The sequence below is a fragment of the Triticum aestivum genome, chromosome 2B, assembly GCF_018294505.1.
Source record: "Triticum aestivum cultivar Chinese Spring chromosome 2B, IWGSC CS RefSeq v2.1, whole genome shotgun sequence".
In the NCBI taxonomy this organism is placed as follows: Eukaryota; Viridiplantae; Streptophyta; class Magnoliopsida; order Poales; family Poaceae; genus Triticum; species Triticum aestivum.
The window spans coordinates 166,413,885-166,428,938 of NC_057798.1; the positions used below are offsets into that span (position 1 = coordinate 166,413,885).

General features: G+C 47.3%; 1 protein-coding gene across 1 annotated transcript; it reads left to right on the forward strand.

Annotated features, from left to right (window-relative positions):
• The first annotated feature begins 11,965 nt into the window (after positions 1–11,965).
• On the forward strand, positions 11,966–14,359 carry LOC123040940 (origin of replication complex subunit 6). Its single transcript, XM_044463655.1, has 10 exons — positions 11,966–12,220; positions 12,306–12,352; positions 12,460–12,564; positions 12,647–12,727; positions 12,871–12,982; positions 13,065–13,127; positions 13,277–13,364; positions 13,483–13,577; positions 13,896–13,989; positions 14,096–14,359. Exons 1-10 carry the CDS (start codon positions 12,101–12,103, stop codon positions 14,173–14,175), a joined length of 885 nt encoding a protein of 294 aa, XP_044319590.1. The 5' UTR covers positions 11,966–12,100; the 3' UTR covers positions 14,176–14,359.
• Positions 14,360–15,054: the final 695 nt, after the last annotated feature.

The following is a 15,054-nucleotide window of genomic DNA, read 5'->3' on the forward strand; positions in this document are numbered from 1 at the left end:
TGTCGAGGAAGAGATCGCACAACCGTGTCCACATGGCGTACACCGAGGGGTCACAGGCGTTCACCATGTTGAAGAGGCCCAGAGAGATGGTGAGGAAGAGCCACTTGACGATGCAAGCATCCACGGCAAGCCACTCGTCGTTGTCCTTCATGTCGTGTAGGTCCACGCTCCCATCGACGTGCTCGATGAGACAGTAGGAGCGGAGCAAGAGCGCGAAGTAGGTGCGCCATGCGTTGTAGGACGGCGAGTCGAGGTCGAGGGTGACGGGCACATGATCCTTGATGTGGAGCTCATTGAGACGATCTAAGGTGAACATGGCACCGGCAAAGGAGTCGGCGTCAGAGGGGTCGGCCTTGGAGCGAGGCATGGCGGGGTTAGGATTTTTGGAGGGGGTAGAGGTAGAAGATGGCAGCGGCGGAAAGCGGCTGTGTGGGAGGGGAAGAGAGGGTGGCGGTTGCGAGGAGAAGCAGCAGCGGGTTTAGGGTTAGGGAGGGGTGCGGCTGCTGTTGGAAATATGCCCTAGAGGCAATAATAAAAGTGTTATTATTATATTTCTTTGTTCATGATAATATTCTTTTATTCATGCTATAACTGTATTATCCGGAAATCATAATACACGTGTGAATACATAGACCACAATATGTCCCTAGTAAGCCTCTAGTTGACTAGCTCATTGTGATCAACAGATAGTCATGGTTTCCTGGCTATGGACATTGGATGTCGTTGATAACGGGATCACATCATTAGGAGAATGATGTGATGGACAAGACCCAATCCTAAGCATAGCACAAAGGTCGGTTAGTTCGTTTGCTAGAGCTTTTCCAATGTCAAGTATCTCTTCCTTCGACCATGAGATCGTGTAACTCCTGGATACCGTAGGAATGCTTTGGGTGTATCAAATGTCACAACGTAACTGGGTGACTATAAAGGTGCACTACAGGTATCTCCGAAAGTGTCTATTGGGTTGACATGGATCGAGACTGGGATTTGTCACTCCGTATGACGGAGAGGTATCTCTGGGCCCACTCGGTAATGCATCATCATAATGAGCTCAAGGTGACCAAGGTGTTGGCCACGGGATCATGCATTACGGTACGAGTAAAGTGACTTGCCAGTAACGAGACTGAACAAGGTATTGGGATACTGACGATCGAGTCTCGGGCAAGTAACGTACCGATTGACAAAGGGAATTGTATACGGGGTTTTGATCGAATCCTCGACATCGTGGTTCATCTGATGACATCATCGAGGAGCATGTGGGAGCCAACATGGGTATCCAGACCCCGCTGTTGGTTATTGACCGGAGAGTCTCAGTCATGTCTGCATGTCTCCCGAACCCGTAGGGTCTACACACTTAAGGTTCGGTGACGCTAGGGTTATCAGGAAGACAAGTATGTGATTACCGAATGTTGTTCGGAGTCCCGGATGAGATCCCAGACGTCACGAGGAGTTCCGGAATGGTCCGGAGGTAAAGTTTTATATATGGGAAGTTGTTAAATGGGCACCGGAAAGTTTCGGGGTCATACCGGTATTGTACCGGGACCACCGGAGAGGTTCCAGGGGTCCACCGGGAGGGACCACCCCTCTCGGGGGGCCACTTGGGCTGCGTAGGGATAGCAGCCAGCCCCTAGTGGGCTTGGCGCCCCCCCCCCCTTGGGCCCATGTGCCTAGGGTTGGGGGGGAAACCCTAAAGGGGGCGCACCCCCCTTGCTTGGGGGGCAAGCCCCCCACCCCTTGGCCGCCGCCCCCCCCCCTAGGGTTTTCCCTAGAGGGCCGGCCCCCCTTGCCCTTTCCCCTATATATAGAGGGGTGAGGGGAGGGCTGCAACACACCACAACTCAAGGCGCAGCCCCTCCCCTCCCCAACACCTCTCCTCCTCCGTACGTGCTCGGCGAAGCTCTATCGGAATACTGCTGCACCAACTGCACCACGCCGTCGTGCTGCCCTTGGAGCTGCCTTCCTCAACCTCTCCTTCCTCCTTGCTGGATCAAGACGGAGGAGACATCGACCGTCCCGTACGTGTGTTGAACGCGGAGGTGCTGTCCGTTCAGCACTTGGTCATCGGTGATCCGAATCACGACGAGTACGACTCCATCATCACCATCCCCTTGAACGCTTCCGCACTCGATCTACAAGTGGTATGTAGATGCAAACTCTTCCCCTTGACTCGTTGCTTAGATGAACTCATAGATGGATCTTGGTGAAACCGTAGGAAAAATTTTAATTTTCTGCAACGTTCCCCAACAGTGGCATCATGAGCTAGGTCTATGCGTAGTTCTCTTTGCACGAGTAGAACACAATTTTGTTGTGGGCGTGGATCTTGTCAACTTGCTTGCCTCTACTAGTCTTTTCTTGCTTCAACGGTATTGTGGGATGAAGCGGCCCGGACCAACCTTACATGTACGCTTACGTGAGACCGGTTCCACCGATTAACATGCACTAGTTGCATAAGGTGGCTGGTGGGTGTCTGTCTCTCCCACTTTAGTTGGAGCGGATTCGATGAAAAGGGCCCTTATGAAGGGTAAATAGAAGTTGACAAAATCATGTTGTGGTTATTCGTAGGTAAGAAAACGTTCTTGCTAGAACCCAATTGCAGCCACGTAAAAGATGCAACAACAATTAGAGGACGTCTAACTTGTTTTTGCAGCGATTGATCATGTGATGTGATATGGCCAGAAGTTGTGATGAATGATGAATTGTGATGTATGAGATCATGTTCTTGTAATAGGATTCACGACTTGCATGTCGATGAGTATGACAACCGGCAGGAGCCATAGGAGTTGTCTTTATTTTTGTATGACCTGCGTGTCATTGAAGAACGCCATGTAACTTACTTTACTTTATTGCTAAACGCGTTAGTCATAGAAGTAGAAGTAGTCGTTGGCGTGACAACTTCATGAAGACACGATGATGGAGATCATGATGATGGAGATCACAGTGTCATGCCGGTGACAAGATGATCATGGAGCCCAGAAGATGGAGATCAAAGGAGCTATATGATATTGGCCATATCATGTCACTACTTTATATAATTGCATGTGATGTTTATTATGTTTATGCATCTTGTTACTTAGGACGACGGTAGTAAATAAGATGATCCCTTACAAAAATTTCAAGAAGTGTTCCCCCCTAACTGTGCACCGTTGCTACAGTTCGTCGCTTCTAAGCACCACGTGATGATCGGGTGTGATGGATTCTTACGTTCACATACAACGGGTGTAAGACAGTTTTACACAGCGAAAACACTTAGGGTTAACTTGACGAGCCTAGCATGTGCAGACATGGCCTCGGAACACGGAGACCGAAAGGTCGAACACGAGTCGTATGGAAGATACGATCAACATGAGAATGTTCACTGACGATGACTAGTCCGTCTCACGTGATGATCGGACACGGGCTAGTCGACTCGGATCGTGTAACACTTAGATGACTAGAGGGATGTCTAATCTGAGTGGGAGTTCAATAATTTGATTAGATGAACTTAATTATCATGAACTTAGTCTAAAACCTTTGCAAATATGTCTTGTAGATCAAATGGCCAACGCTCATGTCAACATGAACTTCAACGCGTTCCTAGAGAAAACCAAGCTGAAAGATGATGGCAGCAACTATACGGACTGGGTCCGGAACCTGAGGATCATCCTCATAGCTGCCAGGAAACAACATGTCCTAGAAGGACCGCTAGGTGACGCTCCCGTCCCAGAGAACCAAGACATTATGAATGCTTGGCAGTCTCGTGCTGATGATTACTCCCTCGTTCAGTGCGGCATGCTTTATAGCTTAGAACCGGGGCTCCAAAAGCGTTTTGAGCATCACGGAGCATATGAGATGTTCGAAGAGCTGAAACTAGTTTTTCAAGCTCACGCCCGGGTCGAGAAATATGACGTCTCCGACAAGTTCTATAGTTGTAAGATGGAGGAAAACAGTTCTGTCAGTGAGCACATACTCAAGATGTCTGGGTTGCACAACCGTATGACCCAGCTGAATATTAACCTCCCTGATGAGGCAGTCATTGACAGAATCCTTCAGTCGCTCCCACCAAGCTACAAGAGCTTTGTGATGAACTACAATATGCAGGGGATGGTAAAGACCATTCCTGAAGTATTTTCTATGCTGAAGTCAGCAGAGGTTGAAATCAAGAAAGAACATCAAGTGTTGATGGTCAATAAGACCACTAAGTTCAAGAAGGGCAAGGGTAAAAAGAACTTCAAGAAGGACGACAAAGAGGTTGCCGCGCCCGGTAAGCCAGTTGCCGGGAAGAAGTCAAAGAATGGACCCAAGCCTGAGACTGAGTGCTTTTATTGCAAGGGGAAGGGTCACCGGAAGCGGAACTGCCCCAAGTACTTAGCGGACAAGAAGGCCGGCAAAACCAAAGGTATATGTGATATACATGTAATTGATGTGTACCTTACCAGTGCTCGTAGTAGCTCCTGGGTATTTGATACCGGTGCGGTTGCTCATATTTGTAACTCAAAGCAGGAACTGCGAAATAAGCGGAGACTGGCGAAGGACAAGGTGACGATGCGCGTCGGGAATGGTTCCAGAGTCGATGTGATCGCTGTCGGCACGCTGCCTCTACATTTACCTACGGGATTAGTTTTGAACCTTAATAATTGTTATTTAGTGCCAAGTTTGAGCATGAACATTGTATCTGGATCTCGTTTAATACGAGATGGCTACTCATTTAAGTCCGAGAATAATGGTTGTTCGATTTATATGAGAGATATGTTTTATGGTCATGCTCCGATGGTCAATGGTTTATTCTTAATAATCTCGAGCGTAATATTACACATGTTCATAGTGTAGATGCCAAAAGATGTAAAGTTGATAACGATAGTCCCACATACTTGTGGCATTGCCGCCTTGGTCACATTGGTGTCAAGCGCATGAAGAAGCTCCATGCCGATGGACTTTTAGAGTCTCTTGATTATGAATCGTTTGACACATGCGAACCATGCCTCATGGGCAAAATGACCAAGACTCCGTTCTCCGGAACAATGGAGCGAGCAACCAACTTGTTGGAAATCATACATACCGATGTGTGCGGTCCAATGAGCGTTGAGGCTCGCGGAGGATATCGTTATGTTCTCACTCTCACTGATGACTTAAGTAGATATGGGTATGTCTACTTAATGAAACACAAGTCTGAGACCTTTGAAAAGTTCAAGGAATTTCAGAATGAGGTGGAGAATCAACGTGACCGAAAGATAAAGTTCCTACGATCAGATCGTGGAGGAGAATATTTAAGTCACGAATTTGGCACACACTTAAGGAAATGTGGAATCGTTTCACAACTCACGCCGCCTGGAACACCTCAGCGAAACAGTGTGTCCGAACGTCGTAATCACACTCTTTTGGATATGGTGCGGTCTATGATGTCTCTTACCGATTTACCGCTATCATTTTGGGGATACGCTCTAGAGACAGCTACATTCACTTTAAATAGGGCACCGTCTAAATCCGTTGAGACGACACCGTATGAATTATGGTTTGGGAAGAAACCTAAGCTGTCGTTTCTAAAAGTTTGGGGATGCGATGCTTATGTCAAGAAACTTCAACCTGAAAAGCTCGAACCCAAGTCGGAAAAATGTGTCTTCATAGGATACCCTAAGGAAACTGTAGGGTATACCTTCTACTTAAGATCCGAAGGCAAGATCTTTGTTGCGAAAAACGGATGCTTTCTGGAAAAAGAGTTTCTCTCGAAAGAAGTAAGTGGGAGGAAAGTAGAACTCGATGAAGTACTACCTCTCGAACGGGAAAGTGGTGCAGCTCAGGAAAATGTTCCTGTGATGCCCACACCAACTGAAGAGGAAACCAATGATGATGATCAAGGTACTTCGGATCAAGTTGCTACTGAACTTCGTAGGTCCACAAGGACACGTTCCGCACCAGAGTGGTACGGCAACCCTGTCCTGGAAATCATGTTGTTAGACAACGGTGAACCTTTGAACTATGAAGAAGCAATGGCGGGCCTAGATTCCAACAAATGGCTAGAAGCCATGAAATCCGAGATAGAATCCATGTATGAAAACAAAGTATGGACTTTGACTGACTTGCCCGATGATCGGCGAGCGATAGAAAACAAATGGATCTTTAAGAAGAAGACGGACGCGGATGGTAATGTCACCATCTATAAAGCTCGACTTGTCGCTAAGGGTTATCGACAAGTTCAAGGGATTGACTACGACGAGACATTCTCTCCCGTAGCGAAGCTTAAGTCCGTCTGAATCATGTTAGCAATTGCCGCATACTATGATTATGAGATATGGCAGATGGACATCAAAACGACATTCCTTAACGGCCATCTTAAGGAAGAGCTGTATATGATGCAGCCGGAAGGTTTTGTCGATCCTAAGAACGCCAACAAAGTATGCAAGCTCCAGCGATCCATTTATGGGCTGGTGCAAGCATCTCAGAGTTGGAATATTCGCTTTGATGAGATGATCAAAGCGTTTGGGTTTATGCAGACTTATGGAGAAGCCTGCGTTTACAAGAAAGTGAGTGGGAGCTCTGTAGCATTTCTCATATTATATGTAGATGACATACTCTTGATGGGAAATAACATAGAATTTCTGGACAGCATTAAGGCCTACTTGAACAAATGTTTTTCAATGAAGGACCTTGGAGAAGCTGCTTATATATTAGGCATCAAGATCTATAGAGATAGATCGAGACGCCTCATAGGTCTTTCACAAAGCACATACCTTGATAAGATTTTGAAAAAGTTCAAAATGGATGAGTCCAAGAAAGGGTTCTTGCCTATGTTACAAGGTGTGAGATTGAGCTTAGCTCAGTCACCGACCACGGCAAAAGATAAAGAAGAGATGAGTGTCATCCCCTATGCTTCAGCCATAGGATCTATTATGTATGCCATGCTGTGTACCAGACCTGATGTAAACCTTGCCGTAAGTTTGGTAGCAAGATACCAGAGTAATCCCGGCAAGGAACACCGGACAGTGGTCAAGAATATCCTGAAGTACCTGAAAAGGACAAAGGACATGTTTCTCGTTTATGGAGGTGACGAAGAGCTCGTCGTAAAGGGTTACGTCGATGCTAGCTTCGACACAGATCTGGATGACTCTAAGTCACAAACCGGATACGTGTATATGTTGAATGGTGGAGCAGTAAGCTGGTGCAGCTGCAAGCAGAGCGTCGTGGCGGGATCTACATGTGAAGCGGAGTACATGGCAGCCTCGGAGGCAGCGCATGAAGCTATTTGGGTGAAGGAGTTCATCACCGACCTAGGAGTCATACCCAATGCGTCGGGGCCAATCAAACTCTTCTGTGACAACACTGGAGCTATCGCCCTTGCCAAGGAGCCCAGGTTTCACAAGAAGACCAGGCACATCAGACGTCGTTTCAACTCTATCCGTGAAAATGTTCAAGATGGAGACATAGAAATTTGCAAAGTACATACGGATCTGAATGTCGCAGATCCGTTGACTAAACCTCTCTCGCGAGCAAAACATGATCAACACCAGAACTCTATGGGTGTTCGATTCATCACAATGTAACTAGATTAGTGACTCTAGTGCAAGTGGGAGACTGTTGGAAATATGCCCTAGAGGCAATAATAAAAGTGTTATTATTATATTTCTTTGTTCATGATAATAGTCTTTTATTCATGCTATAACTGTATTATCCGGAAATCGTAATACACGTGTGAATACATAGACCACAATATGTCCCTAGTAAGCCTCTAGTTGACTAGCTCGTTGTGATCAATAGATAGTCATGGTTTCCTGGCTATGGACATTGGATGTCGTTGATAACGGGATCACATCATTAGGAGAATGATGTGATGGACAAGACCCAATCCTAAGCATAGCACAAAGGCCGGTTAGTTCGTTTGCTAGAGCTTTTCCAATGTCAAGTATCTCTTCCTTCGACCATGAGATCGTGTAACTCCTGGATACCGTAGGAATGCTTTGGGTGTATCAAACATCACAACGTAACTGGGTGACTATAAAGGTGCACTACAGGTATCTCCGAAAGTGTCTATTGGGTTGACATGGATCGAGACTGGGATTTGTCACTCCGTATGACGGAGAGGTATCTCTGGGCCCACTCGGTAATGCATCATCATAATGAGCTCAAGGTGACCAAGGTGTTGGCCACGGGATCATGCATTACGTACGAGTAAAGTGACTTGCCAGTAACGAGACTGAACAAGGTATTGGGATACCGACGATCGAGTCTCGGGCAAGTAACGTACCGATTGACAAAGGGAATTGTATACGGGGTTTTGATCGAATCCTCGACATCGTGGTTCATCCGATGACATCATCGAGGAGCATGTGGGAGCCAACATGGGTATCCAGACCCCGCTGTTGGTTATTGACCAGAGAGTCTCGGTCATGTCTGCATGTCTCCCGAACCCGTAGGGTCTACACACTTAAGGTTCGGTGACGCTAGGGTTATCAGGAAGACAAGTATGTGATTACCGAATGTTGTTCGGAGTCCCGGATGAGATCCCGGACGTCACGAGGAGTTCCGGAATGGTCCGGAGGTAAAGTTTTATATATGGGAAGTTGTTAAACGGGCACCGGAAAGTTTCGGGGTCATACCGGTATTGTACCGGGACCACCGGAGAGGTTTCGGGGGTCCACCGGGAGGGACCACCCCTCTCGGGGGGCCACTTGGGCTGCGTAGGGATAGCAGCCAGCCCCTAGTGGGCTTGGCGCGCCCCCCCTTGGGCCCATGCGCCTAGGGTTGGGGGGGAAACCCTAAAGGGGGCGCACCCCCCTTGCTTGGGGGGCAAGCCCCCCACCCCTTGGCCGCCCCCCCCCTAGGGTTTTCCCTAGAGGGCCGGCCCCCCTTGCCCTTTCCCCTATATATAGAGGGGTGAGGGGAGGGCTGCAACACACCACAACTCAAGGCGCAGCCCCTCCCCTCCCCAACACCTCTCCTCCTCCGTACGTGCTCGGCGAAGCTCTGTCGGAATACTGCTGCACCAACTGCACCACGCCGTCGTGCTGCCCTTGGAGCTGCCTTCCTCAACCTCTCCTTCCTCCTTGCTGGATCAAGACGGAGGAGACGTCGACCGTCCCGTACGTGTGTTGAACGCGGAGGTGCTGTCCGTTCAGCACTTGGTCATCGGTGATCCGAATCACGACGAGTACGACTCCATCATCACCATCCCCTTGAACGCTTCCGCACTCGATCTACAAGTGGTATGTAGATGCAAACTCTTCCCCTTGACTCGTTGCTTAGATGAACTCATAGATGGATCTTGGTGAAACCGTAGGAAAAATTTTAATTTTCTGCAACGTTCCCCAACAGCTGCTACGGGAGAGAAGCGGCAGCGGCGGGGTTGGGTGAGTTGCGGTGGCGGCGGCTGCAGGAGATGCGGCGGCGGCCTAGGGTTTGAGGTGGCGCGGAGGCGGCTACAGGGAGATGCGGCGGCAGCGGCGGCTCGGGGGCGGAAGCGATTAGGATCGTAGGGTAAACTGATACCATGTAGAAAGGTATATGATGCAACTCATTGTATTCCATGGAGTAGGTTACAATATATACACAGGATGTCTTGTGTGACAAGGTAACTAATCCTACCATATCTCTAGGAGTTAGCTATACAAGGCTAGAGAAGATAAGAATAGCAGTACAAGATATGTCACGTTCAACATTCACGCGCAAACTTGTACTCGGAGCTATATTCGCCTCCCAATTGCCTCCAATGATCGTGCTACGTACAAGGAGAGTTCTCCGCGGTCGAGGCCTATACAACGGTTGGGCCAGCTCCCTCGTGCCCCACATAGCGCCTTCGGAGCCGTCGCCATGCCGCCATGCTGGTCTCCTCGGCCCCGTTAGGCCTTGTACAATGGGAGGTGCTTAGAGAGATGCTTAGGAAAATAAACCGGGTTTTTCTGAAACACCGGTGCCTATTTCTTAGTTAAGCGTCTATCCTGTACAAATAAGCACCGATGCTTAAGAAAAGCCTGATTTATTTCTCTAAGCACCTCCCATTGTACAAGGCCTCAGGTTCCTACCCGCTGGGCACTGCCAATGTGCTTCATTGCCTCCCTGTCATGCCTGTCTCACAATCACAGCTCGCTCCGATTTGTTGAAGCTTCGTGATGATTGGACATATAGCAGGGCCCATGACATTTGTATTGAAAATTGATGTTCTTTTACGGTCAGAATATAAGGTAATTTATGGTCAGAATTTGATGAACATTTATTTACACAATTGTGTTATTATTGACAGGTAAATCACAAGCTAACGTACTATAGAATATTTATATCCCGTTGCAACGCACGTGCATTGTTCTAGTACATCAAAATGTGATAGAGTATTCAGCTAGACAAACATTTTTGTGCAACCTTTGTTGCTGCAATGGCCATGCACATGCTAAACTTTTTTTTAAACGGTAAAATATTTGCCACATTTATTTAAAAGAAAGTCTTCAATAAAATTACATGTTTGAGGGCCGCCTTGCGAGAACAAAGTCTATTCTTCCGGCATATTATTACACAAGTCTTTGGCTCCTGCATTCACCCAATTACTAGCCTTGCCACGAATTAGTGCGAAGGCAATGGCCGGTGTAGCATACTTAATATTCATGACTCCCGCATTGCATTTATTCCATTTTCCCAAGCCATAGGCATTGCAAGCGATGTCGTGCCCTTACAGCGACATCGACTACCTTGCACAAAGTCATACCACCACGATTCGACGTCATTGAAACCCTTTCACGAGGATGGATAAAAACTGGGGGAGAAGGGAGGGGGTGGTCAATCTTCAATCTATCTAAATCCAGAAGGGAAAAGCGAAATGCAGATGACACATGTAGTTGCATGGAGGGCCACAATTGGGACTTTTGTGCTTTGCCAGATGGTCCACAATCCAAAGCCCTACATAACTTTGAAAATATTGATTGTTAGATAAAGACTTAATGTACATGATCATTGACTTAGATATATTCTAAAAAAAGTATTATCAACTTGGATAGAATGGACACCCCCTTTATTATTTATGGAATCACTTTACAAAATGTAAGATAGTTATCTCTTATCTATTTCTTTGGGCCTTACTATCTTCATTGAAAAAAGCATATTTTTTTAGGGGTAAAAAATAGCTAAATCTGGAGGGGAAAACGAAATGAAAATAACATATGGTCGCATAGAGGGCCGCAATTGAGCCTTCTGTGCCTCGTCAGATGGTCTGCGGTCCATAGCTATACATAACTCTGGAAATATTTCTCAATAGAAAAAAAATAACTCCAAAAATATTGATTGTTAGATAAAGACTTAATGTATGATTATTGACTTGGATATTTTTTTCCGGTCTTTGAAGAATGGACACGCCCTTCATTATTACTTATGGGACCGCTTTATAAAAGGGAAACACTTCGTTCCAGTTGGTGGACAGCACATGAGTGTTTGTCACCTCCTCCGTGCGACTTGTGTCTTTGCATGCCTGTTCCTGTATTTTTTCCGCAACATCACGCGTGTTACAAAATTGCCTTCTGTAATAGCACCCATGTTGCAAAAAAAAAGTTAAGAAAAAATATGTAACATCATATTTGTTGCAAAATTTTCCTTTCGCAACAACACCCATGTTGAAAAGAGCAAAGATGGAAAAAATGCAACATCACCTATGTTGCAAAAGGGTTATGTATGACTATCCTTTTGCAATTATGCGGACGGTGTTGGGCGGTGGATGATTTCAGATCTAACGGCTGTTGAGGCGACGGTTCTTTAAGATCCACCGGCCGACACGCAGGATGGCCCTTTATAAAATGTTTTTTCTAATTTTTCTCTTCTATATTTCTTTGGGCCTTACTATTTTCCTTGAAAACTAGCAGATCCACTCATCATCTAGGCAGATCGCTCACAAGCCCACCCGAGCCTAACCCAACCCAGCAACCAAGCCCACCCACACACCCATTGCCCCCCGAAGCCGCGACTCCGAAGGGCATAGGCGCGAAAAATAGCATCTTCCCAGCGCGCGTCATCTCCCTTCCCCGCCAAAACAATCCGAAAACCGACCAGATCGCCCACTATTTCTTCCCTCCAATGCCGAAACCGCCTTCCCCTCCCGTCCCCGCTCCCGCTTCGCGCCAATTCCAGCCACCAACCTAGCGCCGCCGGCGGCGCCATGGACATGTCGGCGATCGCCGCCCGCCTCGGCCTCTCCGGGTCCCGCCCCGTCGTGCGCAAGGCCGCCGAGCTCCGCCGCCTCTGCGACATCAACTTCGACTCCTCCGTCCTCGGCATCGTAAGCATCCCGCACCCGCTCCTTCACTCGCTCCCCCTCCCTCGATCTCTCTGGTGTGCGTGTCTCTGATGCCGGTTTCGCGCAGGGGGAGGTGTGCAAGGCCATCATCTGCCTCGAGATCGCCGCGACCAAGTGAGTTCGGCTTGCTCTCTAAGTGCTCGACGAATTTCCCGTTTCGAGGATTCTGTTGGCTGGTTAAAGCCATTGCTGATCCGTTTGCTCTGTCTGTGATTGTCCAGGTTTCAGGTGATATTTGATCGGTCAGAGGCGGTGCGGATGAGCGGGATGTCGGAGAAGGCATACATCAGATCATTCAACGCGCTGCAGAATGGGCTTGGCGTCAAGTATGCCACTTTCCACTCCTGTTCCACTCATTGATACGCGCAAGTGACGGGCCTTGATGAGTTGAGCGATTTCTTCTTGTAGGACGACATTGGATGTGCGTGAATTGGGCATCCAGTTTGGCTGTGTCAGGTTGATACCTTTTGTGCAGAAGGGATTGGCGCTGTAAGTCTGCTCCCTTCGGTAGTTCTGTTGTGCTGCAAGGCTAACTTGATGTAAATGTCTGAATCTGCAATTGGCCTGGAATGCAAAGACCTTGATGCCCGAAGCCTTGAATGATATACTGATGGTGACATTGTATGTTTCAGGTACAAAGAACGTTTCCTGGCTGCATTGCCTCCTTCTCGACGCTCAAGCACGGACTTTGGTCGGCCAGTGTTTACTGCAGCAGCATTCTATTTATGTGCAAAGAGGCATAAGGTGACACCATAATCATGCTTGTTGGAGAGGCATAAATGATTTGCTTCTTGTAGCACTGAACCTTTCCTCAATTTCCCTGCAGCTCAAAGTTGACAAACTGAAGCTAATTGACCTGTGTGGTACATCTAGCTCTGAATTTACAACGGTAATGGACTTGAATTGTCATATCTTTGCATACAGTGGTCAATGCCCTCATCTCATATGTGCTAGTGTCTGCTAAGTTTGTCATCACAAACATGTTTAGATTGGAGCTACATATTATCCTGTTTTGACTCTTATTTGTGCTGGCTGCAGGTTTCGACATCTATGGGAGACCTTTGTTTTGATGTTTTTGGGATAGCCAAGGAGAAGAAGGATCCAACCTCTATCAAAGGGAATAGAGGTATCTGCGCACGCTCTAATATTGATGCAATCATTCTTCATACATGACATGCTAAAGTTTGTGGATTGGGTGAGTGCCATTTTTTCTAATAGCTTGTATTTTGCAATTGTTGATGCAGAACTGCTGGATGTTTTGCCTAGCAAAAGGAAACATGAGGATGACAGCGACCATTCTGATGAATCATCCGGGGATGACAATGATGACGAGCTAGATGTATGAACCTGCTTAATGTCCCTTACCTTTCCAGTATTACTCTAATGGCTACTTCTGAAATTCATGACATAAAGCCATAATAGTTTGGTACTCCCTGAGTTCTAAATTTGAACTAAAACCACAAGGCACTAATGAAGTGAGTTGAAATGCATCTAGTACATAACATCCAGCATATGCTCCCAGCTAGTAATTGTTATACTAGCTTCTCTTTGCCAGACATGTTGACACTGGTTTTTGTCCTCATAGGTTGCAGCTTTGATATTCTGTGCATTTGTTTATATCCTTGTTGTGGCTGCTGCCTGATTCTTGCAATTTCAGCTACCAACTCACAAAAGGCACAAGAAGATGGAAAAACAAGCATACAATCAGTGGAAGTCTTCAGTTATCTCCACCAACAAGCAAACCAAACCAGGTTGGTATAGTACTTGTACTTCGCAATTGCTTACATTACATCCCTGTCTAGTCCACTTCTCCACACACTGCCCATCAGCTAAAACCACCTCTCTGGTTTGTCTTAGACCCTACGAAGCCCAGGAAGCAAGCCCAGCTGAACTTCAAGAAGAAACTGCCCTTGGAAGTACCCCCACCGGCTAACTAAATTAACCCGAGACCTCTCAGGAATGGAATAGCTGAAAGCCTGAGACAATCATACTAGTAGAACCTACTGGTCCTTGATGCAGAAAGGGCACTTCTGGCTCCGTCCCTCGTCGTTTTTGATATGTTTTGTAAGGCGCTGACATGGTACAAAGTGTTATACAATCAGGGGGATACTCTTCTGTGAACGGTGGTGGCATGATTGTTTAATTGTGTGCACGGGGTAGTAGGAATCTCTTGACAGTCGCCCGTTTACATGCCGTCACCAACCACCGGCTCGTCGGGCCTCCAGTTCCGCTGTGATATTTGCGCTGCGTTAGGTACGCGGCGCAGGTCCGAGTGCTCGCGCACTAGACGACCATTTCATCTCCAACTGGGAGGATATTTCTGCCTTGCCTTCTGCATAGAGAAGTGTGTGCTAGATATATACGTAGAACCAAACGGCTATCAACGAAGTGCATCCACTACCTACAGGCTGCATTTTCGGGTGGTTGGGTTTGCGATTTTGTAGGGCACTCGGATAGTTTTCAGCCGTTTTCGGACGCTTGGATCGTCCCTTTTCACGCCGTCACCGGTGGCCACTCACGTCTCTTTGGTGCTACCTGACGCCAGGTGCTCTGTAGTGCTCGGCGACGAGGCGATTGGGGCCTTTTCCGCCGTGCTGCCAAGATATTTGCATCGCCCGGATTGAAAAATGCAGGCTGGGTAGTTTTGTTTAGCACTTTCTTAAAAAGTGTGCGTTGCGCAAACTTAGAAAACGAATCGTGCTAGGGCATGTGCAAAAGTCGCGTGATAGGGAAGCCAACGCTCTCTCGTGAGCCCGAAGCCTATGCGAAACTGACAACAGATCATGATAGTGGATGAACGAACTGATTGTATGTTT

Coding starts and splice junctions, on each gene's coding strand:
- LOC123040940 (XM_044463655.1), top strand. CDS start 12,101: ATGGACATGTCGGCGATCGCCGCCCGCCTCGGCCTCTCCGGGTCCCGC. Junction 13,365..13,482: donor CTCTATCAAAGGGAATAGAG/GTATCTGCGCAC, acceptor TTGTTGATGCAG/AACTGCTGGATGTTTTGCCT. Junction 13,578..13,895: donor ACAATGATGACGAGCTAGAT/GTATGAACCTGC, acceptor TTGCAATTTCAG/CTACCAACTCACAAAAGGCA.